Below are 21,090 nucleotides of genomic sequence, written 5' to 3' on the forward strand. Positions count from 1 at the left end.
CAAAGGTGATGAATAAATCATATGATGAACGAATCATATACATAGTACTTATGTTTACATACAGAAGCGTTATCAGGGAATACCGGGTATTGTTATATTTACAAATTCCTCACAATATTAAAGTAGACCCGTGAAGACCCGGGGTAGAATAGATCTTCAGCAAACCATGCTTGTTGTGAAAGGCGACTATGCTTGTCATAGGAGGCGACTAACGGGAACGGTTGCTCAGGCTCGCTGACTTGGTTGATGCATGCCATCGGTTCCCAATTGCGTGGATAGATGCTCATGATGTCAATCACTTGATTATTAACAGACCGCCGTCATATAGCTGGAATATTGCTGAGTGTTGCGTGAAATAACAAACAGACAAACAAACAAACAACAATATTAAAGTAATCTTGAATTTGAGAAATTATAAAGCTTCCTAACCCCACGATATAAATCCACATATGAAGATGTACATAGCTTTCATAGTTTCGGAAAAAAACATGTTGTGGGATGTATGTCTGTGGATATGTGGGAGATAGAAACCAAACCTGTTTTAATGGAGTTCGAATATCGTCTTTGAATCAAATGATAATCAGTGATGAATGTTGTTTAGAGATTAAAACGAAGTCTCCTGAACAATGAGGTCTCTCCACCGTGTACAATGCACTGTGCCAAAAATGGTAACGTCACACATGATCGTAACGGGCATCAAATATGCTGTTCGCGGCACTGCATTGCTTGGGTGGCTTCAGTTGAATCGGGATAAGTCCCCTGAATTGTGTGTATGAATTCGGATGAATCTCCATAGCTCCCATGAGGGGTTGGTGTTCCTTCAAATGAATCCTGAGAGAGATCCTGCATGGTCTTCACAACCGATGGAGCTGTTCCCTTCTGAAGACGATTCTCATTCCTGTAGGCACTGATCTACAAGTACACATGGTGATCAGGATTTTAATAACATATGCGTTGTCGTAGAAACAGAAAAAAAACCTTGATAATACGGGGGCTGGTCAAAAGGTTATAAGCCTCACGAACTGTCACCTATGGGCCATAACAAAGTAAACTAGTCAGTGTAGTACATTGTGTGAGTAGTTCATTGCAAGTGTATTTGTGTATTGGTGACAGCCGGATGAACGTGATAAGGGTCCAAATGGACACAAAATGGAAAAGAACGAGTGCCAAGAAGTCATCAAGTTTTTGACTTTAGAGAAAAGTACTGACAAAAATATTCATGACCGCATGTCACAAGTGTTAGGGGGATGAGTGCCCTAGCTATTCCACTGTTTTGTTTGGCAGCTTTGTTTAAGGGTGGGACAACAAGCCTTGATGATGATCCTAGGTCTTGACGACCCTAAACTTCCATCGATGACGATTCAATCAAGGCGATAGAAAAAACTTATGCTGTCAGATAGAACTTGAGACACAGGTCTAACCCATGGATCCATTGAAACTACTATTCATGAACATTTACAGATAGATAAGATATCTGCTCGTTGGGTGCCAACGATTTTAAATTCTGATCTTAAGGAAAACAGAACTGACATTGCCAGAGAAAAATTAAAAGATTATTTAGGAGGAGAATAAAAAAGAGAATAGTAAGGGGTGATGGAAAATTGGTCCACCAATATGCTGATTTGCTACATCGCCTGAGAGAGTCTATCAAAGAAAAGTGTCAAGGAATGCTGACTGCTGGAGTTTTACTACTTCGTGACAATGCCTCTTCTCACACCTCTCGACTTGAAGGCTCAAAGATTCTGTGAATGGGTTTCACTATCGATATGAGAAGTGATTTGAAAAGCACGGAGATTTGGTTGAAAAATACAATTAAAAACATTTGTTGGTTTTGTTTGTTAGGCTTAAAACTTTTTGACCAGCCGTCGTATGCACCATTTGGAGTTTGGATGTAGAGATTCCGACATTGATCTTTCTGTCTATACGGGGCTTTAAATAAAAAAATGTCAATTGGTTATGATTCTTGAAAAATTTAACGTGTAATTATTGGTCATGTATTTACAACAACGTGCATTGCCATTTTTATTACATCTCTCCTCTAGTGCCTACAAGAGTTTTGTATGTTATACCTAGATAGCTCACTGTTACCTTGGGGACAAAGATGAGCGTCTGGGTGACTGCGGTTGCGAGGATGGTGACAGTCGATTCCACTGAATAGTGTATGAGGACCTCCTTCCTGAGGGCGAGAAACGCGAAGACCCCCATCACCCCCAGGACTACGGTGTTGTAGATGCACATCCCGATGTAGCGAGAGTCGTTCAAGACCTCAACGTGTACCTAAAATGCATTCGAGTTGCAAGTTAATTGACGTAGTCGCTAGACATTTGACATGTGTTATGATACAAAGTGGCAATTGTTTAGAGTGAATCAGTGAGTATGGTTTTACGCCGCTTTTAGCAATATTCCAGCAATATCACGCCGGGGGACACCAGAATGGGTTTCACACATTGTACCCATGTGCGGAATCGAACCCGAGTCTTCAAGGTGACGAGCGAACGCATTAATCACTAGGCTACCTTACCGCCCCTAATTGTTTAGAAATGTACGTATGTACTATATCGACTTGTGAGAACATTTTAACGATTTTAGGAGACCGAAGGAGGATGCGACTGTATATGCGAACGAGAGAGGGAGTCGAAGAGGAACGTGTAGTTCATCGGTAAGTATTTGTACAAAGTTGAAGAATACATGATTTATGAGTTGATGTTCCCAGAGCACGTAGCTCATGCGACCGCCTCCGTGGTCTAGTTGTAGAGCGTCCACCCGGAGAGCGGAAGGTCCGGGATTCGATCCCCGATCACGTCATACCAAAAGACGTGAAAAGATTATACTTGTTGTTACCCTGTCTGGCGCTCGGCATTAAGGGGCTAAAACAAGGACTGGTCGGCTCGGAATCAGTAGACTGTGTCTGAGTTGGGTATATTAAATAAGAATAGTTCACGTTAATGCTTTAAAAGTACATCTTGTTAAGTCAAGTGACTGATACAAAATTTAGCTTGTCAACGTTTCAGCCTCTGCTCTACCTTCCTGGTTTCCCAGGCTAAGAAGACTCCATACAGCAGCAGTGTCCCCAGCACACCGAGGATGGGTCCAAGGTAGAACTTGCTGTTCGGTGAGCTACACAGGTGTACCACGGGCTGGATTAAGACATCAGCATCTGTTACTGTCTGGAAATATTAGAATCAAGTGTTAAGATAGCGATTTTCGAAATGTGGGTGTGGGATTGTTAAATGTATATCAAACTACGTTGCACAATAAATGATTGAGCACTGCTGGAAATTGACTAGTTGTGTTTGTCTTTGGGTTACTTTTAATGTTAAAAAGGCATCTTCCACCATGTTGGTATTAGATTGTTTAGATGTATCAAATCAGCGGTGTGATGGATTAGTATAACTATATCTCACTTCAGGTGTCAGTGTCTGGTGGGTGATAATAACTATATCTCACTTCAGGTGTTAGTGTCTGGTGGGTGATAATAACTATATCTCACTTCAGGTGTCAGTGTGTGATGGATGATTATAACTATATCTCACTTCAGGTGTCAGTGTGTGATGGGTGGTAATAACTATATCTCACTTCAGGTGTCCGTGTCTGGTGGGTGATAATAACTATATCTCACTTCAGGTGTCAGTGTGTGATGGATGATTATAACTATATCTCACTTCAGGTGTCAGTGTGTGATGGATGATTATAACTATATCTCACTTCAGGTGTCAGTGTGTGATGGATGATTATAACTATATCTCACTTCAGGTGTTAGTGTGTGATGGGTGATAATAACTATATCTCACTTCAGGTGTCAGTGTCTGGTGGGTGATAATAACTATATCTCACTTCATGTGTCAGTGTGTGATGGGTGATAATAACTATATCTCACTTCAGGTGTCAGTGTCTGGTGGGTGATAATAACTATATTTCACTTCAGGTGTCAGTGTGTGATGGATGATTATAACTATATCTCACTTCAGGTGTCAGTGGGTGATGGGTGATGATAACTATATCTCACTTCATGTGTAAGTGTCTGGCGGGTGATAATAACTTTATCTCACTTCAGGTGTCAGTGTGTGATGGGTGATAATAACTATCAAGATCTCACTTCAGGTGTCAGTGTGTGATGGGTGATTATAACTACATCTCACTTCAGGTGTCAGTGTCTGGTGGGTGATAATAACTATATATCTCTTCAGGTGTCAGTGTGTGATGGGTGATTATAACTACATCTCACTTCAGGTGTCAGTGTGTGATGGGTGATGGAGATAGAGTCCATGAGTATCCAGGCAAGCAGGATCCCAGAGTTCACCAGAACTAGTATCCCGACCATCAGAAAAAGACTCCAGTCCTTGTAAACCTATAAATTGATTTATCAAAATATTTGAATGTCATCGTGTCTCTGCTGTGATTGAGGATTCAAACTGATTACAGCTGCACGTACGTTTCATGAGGATAATATGTACGACATGCTCCCGTAGTTGTTAAGGTAGACACTTTACATTCCTTTGCATGTGTTTGTGAAGGTTCCACCGGTAAGACAGTATATTTCTTTCTCGAACAGATGGTGTCATCGTATTTTATATTGATTTATAAACACATGCTCATGATCGTAAAATTGACTTCCTTTCATGGAAAGGGGTGTCTTGAACGTTGATGTCAGCCCATATATTTACCAGAAGTCAGAAGGTTACCAGAAGCCTTAATAGCTCAAGCTGACAGAAATGACATTTTGGAAAGCTTGACAAAGGGAAAAAGTGGCAGCTTACATCATCCTCATGACCATCGGAGACAGGCTCCAGGCTCGGTAAGCCCTTATAAATCAAAGTAAAATTGTCCAAAGTTAAACATGTCTTATGTACCTTAAGAAGCTATTAGTATGTAATCATTCAATCCTTACAAGGAGTACGTTTGTAAGATGTAACACGAAACCTGGTACCACCAAAGATAGATTGGTCGATGTCGAAACAGGGCTCGAATAGGTCCTAGGGACTCATTGCTGGTCGTCAGAAGCGAGTACATTGGCTCGGTGGTCAGTCGCTGAGACTTGGATGATGTAGCTGGAATACCGACCCCGTGACATAGCTTGGTTAGTACGTACTGCGGCGTTACTGTTACTAACCTACGAAGCTGAATGGATTACCTTGTTAGTGGTGACCTTGAAGTTGGTGGTGAAGATGACGTACACCCTCCAGGTCTTGGCGAACAGGGCACCAAATGTCATCGAGAAACCAATCGTCAAGACAAAGATCCTAGCTTGGAATACCTGCAACAGCCAACCTGCCACTTGAAGTAAATACTGGCAGCATCGTGTATGCAAGGCAGACGGAGCTGGATTTTAGAAGTACCAGCAGGATGAAACTGTGTATCGAATTTCAGAACTCAGGTCTGTCCTTGGAATGACATTTTTAGCCAATAAAGCACGGGATTGCCTAAAAGTCGGGCCAAGAAAAGTCGGGCCGGGCCGGACCAGCGGGTAAGGCTAAAAATGGATTGCAGAATAATAAAACGAAACGTACATATCTCGGCCGATCTCAAATGTCCACAAACGTATAGTTTGTCTCATTTAATTGAGTTTGAATCCAAATGCATCTTCAACAATGTAATAAATTGATAATTATGACTACATACCGTGAGTCCTCTTAGAAAAATCAGTGTCTTGACTGTGTGTTTTCTTTGATGAGAAGGTTTCTCACCGACTTAAGCGTGTAGGGTGTGATGTCCTGGGCAGGAAACGACAGTGTTTTGACTACTCTTCTTTCATTAATTAACGTGTTGGGCATCCCTTATTAACCTTTACTAATTCATGTTAAACCAACACAGGATGTTTTCTGGAATTGGATAGTGCTGGGCTGACACGACACGTATTAATAACTGCCCTGACACTTCTAAAGTTACTGAACATTCTTTACACCTAAAGACTGGTATTATATCTACCTATATATCACTTTAGTGTCCCATATTGCAGTAGTTAAAGAAAACACGGTGCTCAAAGGGAAGCCCATTTCCCTCTACATTCTCAACGTTCTTTATTAGAAGTTATTGGTCTGTGCTCGGTCCGACTTGGCCCGGGCTGTCAAAATCAACTTCAAACTCACAGATGTATGATCAAATGTGTTTACATCTATAGACTAGTATTATATCTACCTACATATCACTTTATAATGTCACAGAACACCGCATTTAAAGAAAACAGGTCCGTTAAAGTCAAGCACTTTTACTGAATTTTCTCAAGAAAATCTGTCAAATGTGTTTGCCCCGATTCGGCCCGGGCTGTCAACATCAACTTAAACCTGATATATGTATCATGCCATGGATTCAGATCTATAGATTAGTATTATTTCTAACTGTATACCACTTCATAGTGTCTCATATATTTACAGAAAACAAGGTGCTCAAAGTGAAGCCCTTTTCCCTCTACATTCTCAACGTAGTCTCTATCAAAAGTGTTTGGCTTGTGTTGGGTCCGACTTGGCCCTGGCTGCCAAAATTAACTTTGAACACACAGATGTATCATCAAATGTGTTTACATGTATAGACAAGTATCATATATACCTAAATACCACTTTATAGTGTCTCAGATCGCGGTATTTAAAGAAAACAAGGAGCTCAAAGTGAAGCTTCTGTGTGATTAATTGTAGGTATACATTGTAGACAGACAGACAATAATTTATTAGTGCCTCACTACTGTACATACATAAAACAGCTTTGTACAAATAAACATTGATAGAATGTACAGAACCATTCAATTGAAGTATGAGTGATTATTAACAGCATATCCCACTGATAAGTATATGATAAATTGTTGAATTAACATAAGATAAGGTTGAGAATTAATAGTGTTTTTTTTCAATACAGCTTAGACTGGTGAGTCGTCTGCTAGCCCAGCTATAGTTCGATGATAACCAGCCTGCTCATATTTTTACCCTGTTCCCCATTGTTGGAAAGTGTGTCGTCTGCTACCCCAGCTGGAGCCATCTGGTAACAATTAATCACAAGCTGTCAATACACAATACATTATAATACATCAAGATGGCAGTTTCCATGTAACGATTAAGTATTTCCAAGCAACTTAAAGATATGTACAATATCTATATATATGTATCTTTAATTTACTTAGAAATACTTAAGCTGTACATGAAAACTGCCATCTTGATGTATTATTGTGTTTTGTATGTTGGCAGCTGGTGACATGCAGAGCCGTTATTGCTACCAAGGGCGGCCCCACGAGATACGGAGTTCAGCGCAACATTGTGGCCTTATGTGACATGACAATGAACAATTTTCAATGTCTTTGTACAACGACAACATGTGACTATCGGACTCCAAAATTTCATATTTTTATATATGGTATTAAATACATCGACTTTATTAGGTACAATAAATTTACTACAAATCTACCTGTGCGTTTCTCTTTTCGAAAAGTGTATATCTCCTTTCGCTAAAGTTGACCGGTATATATTTTGTAAGAATAAACTATTGCGCATTGAGCGATTATCTCCTCTAGCTGTATGCGTAGTATAGAGCTTTAACACGCGTGACCTTGCAATGATGTGCATCGTAACTTATTCAAGCTGTATCACTGAGAGTGAGTGATTATCTCCCTTACCCGAATAGCTCTATTGCGCACTAGCTTTGCAATATATCGTATGTTATTCAGGCAGCCAGCCATAATGGTTCCAGGGAGGAATTCAGGTCTGGCATGTAACGCGCACTCAGTCTTTCTCCTTTCACACTGCTATTGCTATTGTTCAACACGATTCAATACCAGGCTTCTATGAAGCATGACTTTGTTCAATAAACAACACATGTAAAACAACAGGTTTGATATCAGAAATTTGTAATAAGTTGTCTTCACAATCATATGTATGGTGCTTGCTTTGCAGATTTGAGCACAGTTTCAAGTAGTTCACTGTTTGTAAAGTATGATTCATACCGTTTCATACGGCGGTTTATTATATTGACAGTTGTTTTAACTTCTTTGCTTCTGGATGCATTGGAAATGAACATGTCGGCCCGTAGTTTGCAATTATATTCCTGAAAAATAATTCGGTTGCATGATATATGCACGATGTTTGGTTTGAACAAAGTAACATTCTTCTAAACATACTCGTCACGCCGAAGACCCGGGTTCGATTCCCGACATGGGTACAATGTGTGAAGCCAATTTCTGGTGTCCCCCGCCGTGATATTGCTGGAATATTGCTAAAAGCGGCGTAAAGCCATACTCACTCACTCACTCTGAACATACTTCAAATTTAAACCGGAAGTAATCACAACATAAACCCAGTTAACCAAAGGAAACCGTACACAAGAGTAGTGAGTGAGTGAGATGGGTTTAACGCCGCTTTGAATAGTATAATTCCAGTTATATCACGGCGTGTCAGCTTGATGTTGAAGGAAAGCCCGAAGTGATGCAGGTCTTAGACGTTCACCACTTTGGTGAAACCCATGAGCACGGGTATAGTGCTGACAACACAATCGGGGCGAACCGGGATTCGAACACACTGTCATAGGTTTCTGGTTTGCCCAAGGGACACAACTCTGCATTGCGAATTGCAGAGCACAAGGCGACTTTGCCCAACCGTTCCCCCGTACACAACTGTAACAAACTATCATGCAACAAAGATGTTGAAGATGAGATATGTATTGCGTAACATTCCATGAAGAAACAGTTGCAATATTTCACTATCACAAACTTCAAAATATATGCACAATAATTGCAAAACACACAAGTACATTCAACATACAGAGAAGGCACATTAAAACAAATGTATTATATTGATGTGGAAACAATATGATAATTGAGCCAAACACTTCTATGTTCAGAATGTAGAGGGAAAAGGGCTTCACTTTGAGCACCTTACTTCATAAAAAAGTATAAAGGTAGATATAATACTAATCTATAGATTTGATGATACATCTTTGTTTTTAAAGTTGATTTTGACAGCCCGGGCCAAGTCGGACCGAACACTTCTGACAATGATTTACTTAAGAAAATACAGTAAAAGTGTTTGACTTTAACGGATCAGTTTTCTTTCAATGCGATGTACCGTGACATTATAAAGTGGAATATAGGTACATATAATACTATTCGATAGATGTAAACACATTTGATGATACATCTGTGTGTTTAAAGTTGATTTTGACAGCCCGGACCAAGTCGGACCCAACACAAGCCAAACACTTTTGATAGAGACTATGTTGAGAATGGAGAGGGAAAAGGGCTTCACTTTGAGCACCTTGTTTTCTTTAAATACCGCGATCTGAGACATTAGAAAGTGATATATAGGTAAATATAATAATAGTCTATAGATGTAAACACATTTGATGATACATCTGTGTGTTTAAAGTTGATTGTGACAGCCAGGGTCAAGTCGGACCGAACACTTGTGAGACTGTTGAGAGTATGGGGAGAAGAGGTCTACTTTAACCAACGTGTCTGCTTTAAACACGATGAACAGTGACATAATTAAGTGGTGTTTACTTAGATATAGTACTGTCCTATAAATGTAAACGCTATGCCGACAGGTGGAAATTTGTATCACGATAGCTAGAAGTATTTGATGCGTTTCAAATCCTATTTCGTTTTACGATTGCCCTTTTGCATGTTACCTAAATCAGCGACGCTTACACACAGCTCCACTTTCTGGTTTTCAAGCGATTTACTCCGAATCACTTAATTATGTTGCACGTTCTTAGTTGGTGATTGTCCATTAATGACGTGTGTATGTTGCATCAGTAATATTTAGGTATGGTCGCCGATAATGGAGTAATTAGCCAATACCACTTTGGCCCGTCTTGGCCCGGCCCGGACCGACTTTTAGGTAATCCCATAAAGCACGTAACTTTTTGTGAAGGAAATAAACTATGACAGCTATTTATTTAGGATTTGTAAAAGAATGGCGAATAAATCTACTGAACTCTGAGGTATGCATGGTTTATACGGCAATTCGAAATTGCATTATGGACAAGAATGCATTATTATGACATGATAGGCCAATGTAGTCTTTTGGATAAGAGACTTTAGAGAGGAATCCTACAGACATTTAAGCTGATATCAGCTGACCGTGACATAGTCAGTTCCAGGGAGACATAAATGAAAAATCATTTTCCTCTGTAAAACGTGACGAATAGACTCATAGACTAACTCAATAGAGCATTTCAAGGTCGAAGAAAGTTTTCCATTCAATATTTAAAATTAAAAATTCAAACTGCAAATTAGCAACCCTTGTTTTTCGCCAATCTGTATGAATTCCTTTGTAGTACAATGTATATAGGATGTATATTACCGGATATCATGCTGCTACCATATAGCAGTGAACGGTACATAGAGGTTATCACGCTTGTGTGTTTTGGAATGGTAAATATCCTGTATTAGGAATAAACATTGTATTTAGCGAGCCTTGGCAAGCTAGGTACATATTGTTTTTTCCTAATACATCTCTATCCGCATATGACCCCAGCGGATATCGTTTTTATCCGTTGGCTTTATCCTGCAGAGATACCTACCCATTATGTGATAAATACCAGTATTTGTATTACCAGATATCATGCTGCTGCCAAAAGGTACCGTAGTCTACCGTATAGCAGTGAACGGTACATCCCAGTATGTGTAGTACCTGACACTAGCTGGTGTCACAAGGTACCGTAGTCTACCGCATAGCAGTGAACGGTACATCCCAGTATGTGTATTACCTGACACTAGCTGCTGCCACAAGGTACCGTAGTCTACCGTATAGCAGTGAACGGTACATCCCAGTCTGTGTATTACCTGAGACTAGCTGCTACCACAAGGTACCGTAGTCTACCGCATAGCAATGAACGGTACATCCCAGTCTGTGTATTACCTGACACTAGCTGGTGTCACAAGGTACCGTAGTCTACCGTATAGCAGTGAACGGTACATCACAGTCTGTGTATTACCTGACACTGGCTGGTGTCACAAGGTACCGTAGTCTACCGCATAGCAGTGAACGGTACATCCCAGTATGTGTATTACCTGACACTAGCTGCTACCACAAGGTACCGTAGTCTACCGTATAGCAGTGAACGGTACATCACAGTCTGTGTATTACCTGACACTAGCTGCTGCCACAAGGTACCGTAGTCTACCGCATAGCAGTGAACGGTACATCCCAGTCTGTGTATTACCTGAGACCAGCTGCTACCACAAGGTACCGTAGTCTACCGCATAGCAGTGAACGGTACATCACAGTATGTGTATTACCTGACACTAGCTGGTGTCACAAGGTACCGTAGTCTACCGCATAGCAGTGAACGGTAGATCCCAGTCTGTGTATTACCTGACACTGGCTGGTGTCACAAGGTACCGTAGTCTACCGCATAGCAGTGAACGGTACATCACAGTCTGTGTATTACCTGACACTGGCTGCTGCCACAAGGTACCGTAGTCTACCGTATAGCAGTGAACGGTACATCACAGTCTGTGTATTACCTGACACTAGCTGGTGTCACAAGGTACCGTAGTCTACCGTATAGCAGTGAACGGTACATCCCAGTCTGTGTATTACCTGACACTGACTGCTGCCACAAGGTACCGTAGTCTACCGTATAGCAGTGAACGGTACATCCCAGTATGTGTATTACCTGACACTAGCTGGTGTCACAAGGTACCGTAGTCTACCGCATAGCAGTGAACGGTAGATCCCAGTATGGGTATTACCTAACACTGACTGCTGCCACAAGGTACCGTAGCCTACCGCATAGCAGTGAACGGTACATCACAGTCTGTGTATTACCTGACACTAGCTGCTGCCACAAGGTACCGTAGTCTACCGTATAGCAGTGAACGGTACATCACAGTCTGTGTATTACCTGACACTAGCTGGTGTCACAAGGTACCGTAGTCTACCGTATAGCAGTGAACGGTACATCCCAGTCTGTGTATTACCTGACACTGACTGCTGCCACAAGGTACCGTAGTCTACCGTATAGCAGTGAACGGTACATCCCAGTCTGTGTATTACCTGAGACTAGCTGCTACCACAAGGTACCGTAGTCTACCGTATAGCAGTGAACGGTACATCACAGTCTGTGTATTACCTGACACTAGCTGCTGCCACAAGGTACCGTAGTCTACCGTATAGCAGTGAACGGTACATCACAGTCTGTGTATTACCTGACACTAGCTGCTGCCACAAGGTACCGTAGTCTACCGCATAGCAGTGAACGGTACATCACAGTCTGTGTATTACCTGACACTAGCTGGTGTCACAAGGTACCGTAGTCTACCGTATAGCAGTGAACGGTACATCCCAGTCTGTGTATTACCTGACACTGACTGCTGCCACAAGGTACCGTAGTCTAACGTATAGCAGTGAACGGTACATCCCAGTATGTGTATTACCTGACACTGGCTGGTGTAACAAGGTACCGTAGTCTACCGTATAGCAGTGAACGGTACATCACAGTCTGTGTATTACCTAACACTGACTGCTGCCACAAGGAACCGTTGTCTACCGTATAGCAGTGAACGGTACATCCCAGTATGTGTATTACCTGACACTGTCTGTTGCCACTGTTGAGGTCGGTCAGGAACACCCCTGTGTAGGTGATGACACAGCCGCTGAGGATGACGTTGTTCAGGTTGGGGGAGGACATCTTAATTATCCTGGAAAGTATTGTAAGCATACGACGATTGTTTATGGTAGATGTGCGGAGGCAGTGAGGTCCGATGGAATTCCCAATTTTGACCTCCATGTTTTTTCAGGTGAACAGTTGACTTGCCTTTGGAGCAGGATACAATCACTTTTCGCGAACACCTGGTATCATCACTAGTAGATAGTGATTTATCAACACATGCACATGATACAGCGGGAATTGTACAATGTACTACGATTTTAGCAGATATGTCTTATGATGATGAATAGAGTTTTGTTGCTTTTATTAATTATAACACCCTCAGCGATATGTTTATCAATTGCAATCGGTTATTCTCGTCTGTCATATGATCATATACTTCATCCACTGACATAATTGGTGTTATATCATTATCAAATAGTCATCTCAACAACGAGCTGACCATAGCAACATATCATAAGTGATATGTTCACCTCACTGACAATGTATTTAAATTTTAGTTCCTCCTGAAACAATTCACACGGAAATATACCAGAACTGAAATTGATTCTATAATATGTTATCCACCTTATGAAGCCTTTTCGTGACAAATCAGTACTCTCGCCCATGTAATGGACAAATATCCAAACTTGTGGTTTATTCAGCTTATCATGATATACTTTACCTTTCATTTCTGCAGACAACGTTGAACACAAGGAAAGCAATGGCCAGGAACATGGCGGCTCCAGCCAGACAACACATGGCGATGTACACCGGCACTGGCAGCGTGATGACCCTCTCCTCCACCCTCACGCTGTCCACGGGGACACGCCCATCTACAAATACCACGCCCATAAATATACGTGATGTCAACTAGCAGCGTGATGACCCTCTCCTCCACCCTCACGCTGTCCACGGGGACACGCCCATCTGCAAATACCACGCCCATAAATATATGTGATGTCAACCAGCAGCGTGATGACCCTCTCCTCCACCCTCACGCTGTCCACGGGGACACGCCCATCTACAATAACACACCCATAAATATATGTGATGTCAACTAGCAGCGTGATGACCCTCTCCTCCACCCTCACGCTGTCCACGGGGACACGCCCATCTACAATAACACACCCATAAATATATGTGATGTCAACTAGCAGCCTGATGACCCTCTCCTCCACCCTCACGCTGTCCACGGGGACACGCCCATCTAAAAACACCTCGCCCATAAATATATGTGACGTCATATCAGCACTGTAGAGACCCTCTTCTCTACCCTTACGCTGTCCTTGGGGACATGCCCATCTACAAATACCACGGCCATAAATATATATGATATATTTCTGGTACCTATGTGTCATATCTCTATACACGGTTACATGAGAAACGCCCATCTACAAATGCAACAGATATTGATATTGATGTTATTGCGATACATCTGGCATGTTAAAAAGATCACTAACTTACTAATCATACCAAACTAGATCCATGGTTATATTGAACAACACGGGGAATACTGCTCTAGATTTCTAGGACTTGAAAGGCGACACCTTGACATTATCTGAAACTTTCCCAATTGCAGCTGCCGAGTCTTCACGAGAGATTTACGAAACGCTATCAGATCATGTATGGCTAGGTCTCAGACTGGTAATTGACACTAAAACTGATCGAGATCAGTAAACAGTTGATATTATCTTGACATCACCACGTAACCTATACATCGGATGACGGCAGTGTTATCTGGATGTAGCATCAAAGCAACACACAGACAGGGATAGGACAAACTAAGATCTTATGAGGAACTAGGCGCAGGTTAACATTGTAACACAGTATCAACAACAATTGAGCGCAGACACTCTGCCCTATAATGTCCCTGTGAACAGTGATATTTCGATAGTTTAGAGTTCAAATAATAGTTCAGAATATTACGTAAAAAATAGAAATCTTAACACGGCAAAAAAAAGTGTAGGTTTCCGTCTCCCGGAAACCTTCCGAATACCTTCCCATTTTGGATCCGGATTTGTTTGGATTTAAGTACTTTAGTAGAATTACGTGTTATATTAATTTTTTAATAACTAGAAACAATACATGAAGAAAATTTGCATCCGGATACCTTCCGGGAACCTTCCAAAAAAATGTCAAAATTTGGGGGTTGCATTTTGTTCACTTAAGTGTGAAACACATAAAAAATTATCTTGAAAATACCATGAAATTTGAAGGTTATTGAAGGCATCTGGAAGGTTTCCAGAAGGTATCCGGATGCAAATTTTCTTCATGTATTGTTTCTAGTAAAATAAATACACGTAATTCTACTAAAGTACTTAAATCCAAACAAATCTTCCACATTTTTGTACATGGTTTACGTACCTCTGAACACAGTGAAATCTGTGGATGGCATCAGCCACTGTATGTCACGGTCAGTCGTGTCTCCTACTCCCACTCGGATGTGTGTCGAGTCTGCAAGGATGACAATTAGAGTTTACAGAGTCGTATAAATTCAAATATCATAGGAAAAAGTATCGTTATTAACTATTACATATGAGAAACAGAAATCGTTATTAACTAAAAATCAGATGGAAAAGCATCGTCTTAAACTAATACATCGTTACAAACCTATGCATCGGATGAACAAGCATCGTCATAAATAAGTACATCGGATTATCAATATAAAACGTCATAACCAGAGAATAACCTGCCGAAACAGATACACTTGGGCGTAAAAGCCAAAACAGGTGAAATGAATGGACAATTAGTGATGACACCAGGTGTTCTCGATCAGGGGAAGCATGTCCTGCCCCACCGAAAACACCCGCCACTCACACAATTTGCATCAAAAAGTAATCCATACGTTGTACATTGTAACACGATCCTCGCCTGTTCAGATCTGTACAAATCACTTTCCATTTCTAAAAAACAATTCCCAGTCATTTCGACCTAATGGGATAACGGGTTCGAATCGGTCCCCAGAAACCTATCCTGGTCCTAATAGGTGACCAAATGGATCGGGATGTCAGTCCAGATGTCTTGGTTGACTGCGTGTCATTATAACCTGACGGCGTAAATCCATGCTCATAAGATTGATCAGCCTTTGTCAGGACTAGATTCGGTTATTTACAGGCCTCAGTTATATAGCTGGAATGTCATTGAGCATTAAAATCAAATAAACAAGCTATTTCAACAATGACATACTGACGAATAAAGTGTGAGTTGTACATTAATTCCAATCCATTCAAACACCGTTCAAGGATTCACTAACCTCGTAACACACGTATGCTGATTAAACTCCTCGGGTCTCCATGGTCATCAAACTGTACATTGCCGGGAATTCCAGTGAAATTAAGTTTGCGGACGTTGTCAAATATCAGCTGTCCCAGTCGTTTGTCCGTGTATGTGAAGTTTTCGATTTTAAGGGAGTCATCTGATGAATAGAGTAAGATAAAAAGATGCATAACATACATGTGATGGTGGAGTTTAAGGGTGGCTGACCCACCTTGAATAGTTTTCAGTCATATTAGGGCTTGTCAGTGTCATGTGGGAGACAGTCCAAAGAGACACCGCTGCGGGTCATTTACTACTTTGACAACGCAGTAAGACACCGCTGCGGGTCATTCACTACTTTGACAACGCAGTAAGACACCGCTGCGGGTCATTTACTACTTTGACAATGCAGTAAGACACCGCTGCGGGTCATTTACTACTTTGACAACGCAGTAAGACACCGCTGCGGGTCATTTACTACTTTGACAATGCAGTAAGACACCGCTGCGGGTCATTTACTACTTTGACAACGCAGTAAGACACCGCTGCGGGTCATTCACTACTTTGACAACGCAGTAAGACACCGCTGCGGGTCATTTACTACTTTGAAAATGCAGTAAGACACCGCTGCGGGTCATTTACTACTTTGACAACGCAGTAAGACACCGCTGCGGGTCATTCACTACTTTGACAACGCAGTAAGACACCGCTGCGGGTCATTTACTACTTTGACAATGCAGTAAGACACCGCTGCGGGTCATTTACTACTTTGACAACGCAGTAAGAAGTGGGTCGGTTCTAACAAACCAGGCATCATAAGTCGAATGTGGGATTTGAACCTTTGATCAGGTGACTCTGGCACGATTAAGGGACGCATCTCTGCACAGCGAATTGTGGCGCTTTATGTCACCGCTGGATCACCCTTGCTCCGGCATTGATGATACTCATAACTTAAAACACGGGTGAAAGTCGCACAACCTTACTGACCAGTCACGCAATGTAAGATTTGTGCAATATTTGTTGAATTTAGTCACCAAGTAAAAGACCAAATATATGAAACACACATCCATGTTATGAGACCATCATGCAGATGGACGTTTCGCGGCTTTCCGAGAGCTTTGTCGTCTCATTAGGGAAGCAGATAATTTATAGTATAGCGCTCGATTTAAGATTCTGATTTCAGATCTCACTTTGTTCATATTGAGGGCTATCAACCATTATAATGTTACATTACAAAAGTCATTTCAAAACGTATAAAAATATGACTTACTGGTTTGTATAAGATAGTTGTTGGTTTGATTCAACGCTATGGCTGCTGCCCATATTACGTCATAAGCAGCAGGTGCCCGCTCATACCCGGATGTGAACGTGCTGTTTGTTGTCCGGTCTAAGAGATCCGTGTATCTTGAGCGGAACTGCGATGACGTCATGTTAGAGATTGACACGTCATCGCTCGGATTGTAGTAGACGTTGTCAAGGCTGAAGGCGTTCTCTGTCACTTTAAGAATGTCCTGGGTGGTACAGTTGGCAGTGTCATTATATTCCGTGTACCAATGGGGATAGAACCAGCCAGGGAGTAGCCAAACCACCTTCCTTCCGTACAGACCGACTCTGAACGCCTAAGTTAAAGGAGAAAACAAGAATTCTTGAAACAGTTTACGTTATATCTAAATTGTGTATATCAAAGATACAGATGCGAACATATATATATATTCTCTTCAAAAAAATAAACGTAAAACGGATATTTTTGGCCATGAAAGCAACATTAGCGGACCAAGAGGTATAAAATGAAGGTATAGGTTTAATGTGGTATAGTGTCAGTGACAAATTTCCCGGATCAAAATCAACAAGGACATGCAAACCATTAGTCGGGAAACACGTACGATTCGGAAAAAAACGCACCCAGTGCTTTAACAATAGGGCCATGGAGCTGCACATGCAGCAACACTATGAACGGTTTTAAAGTGCAGGGTTTTGATTTCCTGGCACCTGCGTCAATCGAACAGTGACAGTTCAACAACATGCCAAGATTAACAGAAGTGCAAAGAAACAACGTCATAGGCCGCTTGCAGGCAGGGAATCCCAATCGGCTGTAGCCAGGGTTTTCAGTGTAGCGCCCAGCACCATCACAAGGCTATGGGATAGGTTTCAACTGCATGGGTCAACAAGTGATCGGCAAAGGTCGGGACGACCAAGAAGAAACACCTCCGCCCAAGATCGCTACATCCGACTGCGCCACCTACGTGAAAGGACGACCACAGCCACCTCAACCACATCCCAAATACCCGGACTGCGCAGAATCTCCGACCAGACCGTATGAAACCGTTAAGAGCAGCAGGTCTACGAGCAAGACGTCCTGTTCGACGCGTCATATTGAGTCGACAACATTGTCAACAACGACTACATTGGTGTCGTCAATACAGGGTATGGCCTCAACTGCGATGGAGAGATGTCTGGTTCAGCGACGAATTAGGATTTCTCCTCCGTCGAGGGGATGGAAGAGCACGGGTCTACAGACGTCGAAGAGAACGTTACGCCGGAAACTGCGTACAGGAAGTGGACAGGTTTGGTTAATGGTAGCCTTATGATGTGGGCGGCTATCTCTCATCACTGCAGCACAGGTTTGGTCCATATCCAGGGCAATCTTACGGCTCAACGATACATCGACGAAATTTTCTTACCACACGTCCTCCCAATTGCAGCCAACGGCAACGGTGTGTTCCAGAAGGACAACGCTCGACCGCATACAGCACGGATCACAAGAGCCTGTCTACACAACAAAAACGTAGGATGGGTTGGATAGACGGCTACGCCGACGTCAACCACAGCTCCAAATGTTACAGTAGTAGGCTTTTGCGTTGCAGGCCGAGTGGGCTACCATTCCCCGGGATCTGATTCGCATTCTCGTCTCTTCCATGGGCAGGAGATGTCAGGCCGCTATCGATTCCAAAGGGGGACATACGCGTTATTAATGGTAGCTGACCTTCAATTTGGACTTTTCCTATGTACCGATAACTGAGATGACTTCAATCACCAAGTGTTCTCTCCACAACATTTTGGCTCAATACCTTGTACGGTTCCTCGAATAAATGTATTTTCCTACCTCACACAAATCTGGCCTTGCGTTTCTTATTTTGAAGAGTATATGTTTAACTTAGTTATGGGAATTAATTGTTTTGACTTGGGTACATTTTTCAGGGGTGGTGGGGCAGCTAATGAGGCACATTTCTCTGTCAACCATGACAGTATAAATTTTCTGTTATCCTTTGTTTGTTCAATGTGTTCATCTTTCATCCTTCCTCGTTGGTATATTCCATCTATAGTTGCCAAACTTCCCACGCCTTATTGAGCAAGACTTATGTTACGTGAATCACAAGTGAAACATTACACGGGATGAAAAAATCTTTCATTTCATTTCAATTCGAACTTACTTTACCTATTATTATGTAAATTCTAATATACAGACAGCATAGATGCAAATATATATAAATTGTCAATGTATATAGCAACATTTCATGTTCAACACCGGAAGCACGAAACTAACAGTCAAGGTATACACATATTCGTGGAGAGGAAACATCATTCGATAATGGAGTTGGAGCACTCAGCGCTCAGTAAGGCATTATTTCCCATGTTGCACCACTGGGCGGCTGGCAAACCAACTTTCCTGCTCAGTTATACAGTCGACGAAGATACTCAGTCATCGATCTCAAACTTTTCTCAATCTCCAAAGGAATCAAGTATGCATTGCAGTCACACTATGTCATGCACCATGTTTCAATTATACAATGTTCTATTGTCTGTTTCCTTCAGACACCAAGTATAAATACCCAAGTACCTGGCAAATGACTTCCCGCCCTAGCCGGGGATAGAAGTTGCCTACAATGATTCTTGCATCCTGATTCTGAAACATGTAGATTGTCAACATTAGAGATGATGCTAAATTGTACGATATAATTACACTTTGTGCATCCTTGATTAACCAACGGATCGCTATTCTGTTATGATAAAAATTCCTTGACACAATCGCTACCACAGATTGGGTCCATGTAGAACGGCACGACTCAAATAGCCGTCCAATCAAACTAGAAATAGGAGCCATGGGTGTGGTGGCGTCACATCCGAAACGAAGCTATGGTTGCAAATGGATCTAGGATATTTAATCAAATAGAATCCACTGGATATTCGAGGATTACATTAATAAGTGATGATGGGCCTTGGTTCGTCACGCCGAACAACCGGGATCGATTGCCAATATCGGTTCAATGTGTGGAGAATATTCATTGTGTTCACCGACAATGGTAGTGTTGAAAAACACTTTACATACCTGCATATCTCATATGATTGAATTTTATCTTGTTTTTTTTTCTTTCCGTTAAACAAATGATAATAAATAACACTAGAAATAGTATTTATCTGCGAAAACCGGAACTGGAGCAGTTATTGGTCGTCATGGTTACCTTCAGTGCTCTAACGTCAATGGTTGGATCGCTGAAGAACTGATGTGATAGTACCGTTATATTCTCAGCATTAAGTTTCTGTATAAGGTCCTCCGTTGCCTAAAACATTCCAATGATATTTACCAAGTTAAAAACTAAGGACAAGTTGAAACAGAGACAATGTTTTCTCTTCAACTTTAACTTTCCAATATTAATGTCGAGCCGTCTTCCAACACATACAACATTTGATGTCTGCGTTTACCACTTTTTTAAAATTCTGTTTCTATGAAGATGTCAAAGAGCGTCCGACGGCTAAAAAAATGTTAGATCAAGGTTACAACATTCAAGGCCCCATCAAAGCTTTCAAAACGTCGACGCAATTCCCTATTTTGTCTTGTCCCATATGTTTCGTGTTTTTGCTTCTTTTTCAGGTGAACATTAACTTGACCTTGCATGTGTTTGTGACGGGTGCTCACCCTTTCACGAATACCTGGTGCAATCACTCTTGGTAGAGTTTCCTAAACACATGCTCATGATATTGTCGGAATCGTGCAATGAACTCTGCGGTTGGCAGAGATTTCGAATGATTATGGAAATGTTTTTAGTTGCTTGTATTTGCATGTATGAAAATGAAACTGCTGGTGGTTCCTGGGATTTCTTTGATTGTGGAAATGGTTCTGTCGCTCTTTTTCACAGGGGCTTCTAGCACTGTTGTGTCCAGGGAATAAATTACATTACAGATGTCTTGATACTCTCAAGTTTGGTATCCACCATACACAGGCACGTTACTCTATAGCAGTAGTGGAGGGTTTTCACTCGTTCA

At 41.6% G+C, this 21,090-nt stretch overlaps 1 protein-coding gene across 1 annotated transcript in view; it reads right to left on the reverse strand.

Annotated features, from left to right (window-relative positions):
- Positions 1-396: 396 nt before the first annotated feature.
- The window catches only part of LOC124117241 (gamma-aminobutyric acid type B receptor subunit 1-like), a 43,115-nt gene continuing 22,421 nt past the window's right edge, over positions 397-21,090 (reverse strand). The window contains exons 6-18 of the mRNA XM_048383418.1: positions 20,289-20,387; positions 19,667-19,732; positions 17,099-17,447; positions 15,827-15,988; positions 14,938-15,027; positions 13,511-13,687; positions 13,256-13,406; positions 12,511-12,622; positions 5,132-5,254; positions 4,226-4,348; positions 3,024-3,167; positions 2,089-2,277; positions 397-912 (exon numbers count right to left, since the gene is read on the reverse strand). Of these exons, the coding sequence (XP_048239375.1) occupies positions 697-912; positions 2,089-2,277; positions 3,024-3,167; positions 4,226-4,348; positions 5,132-5,254; positions 12,511-12,622; positions 13,256-13,406; positions 13,511-13,687; positions 14,938-15,027; positions 15,827-15,988; positions 17,099-17,447; positions 19,667-19,732; positions 20,289-20,387 (2,001 nt within the window). The 3' untranslated portion in view covers positions 397-696. The remainder of the gene's footprint in view (positions 913-2,088; positions 2,278-3,023; positions 3,168-4,225; positions 4,349-5,131; positions 5,255-12,510; positions 12,623-13,255; positions 13,407-13,510; positions 13,688-14,937; positions 15,028-15,826; positions 15,989-17,098; positions 17,448-19,666; positions 19,733-20,288; positions 20,388-21,090) is intronic.

This window comes from Haliotis rufescens, unplaced genomic scaffold (genome assembly GCF_023055435.1).
Source record: "Haliotis rufescens isolate VD_foot unplaced genomic scaffold, xgHalRufe1.0.p SCAF_48, whole genome shotgun sequence".
Classification (NCBI taxonomy): domain Eukaryota; kingdom Metazoa; phylum Mollusca; class Gastropoda; order Lepetellida; family Haliotidae; genus Haliotis; species Haliotis rufescens.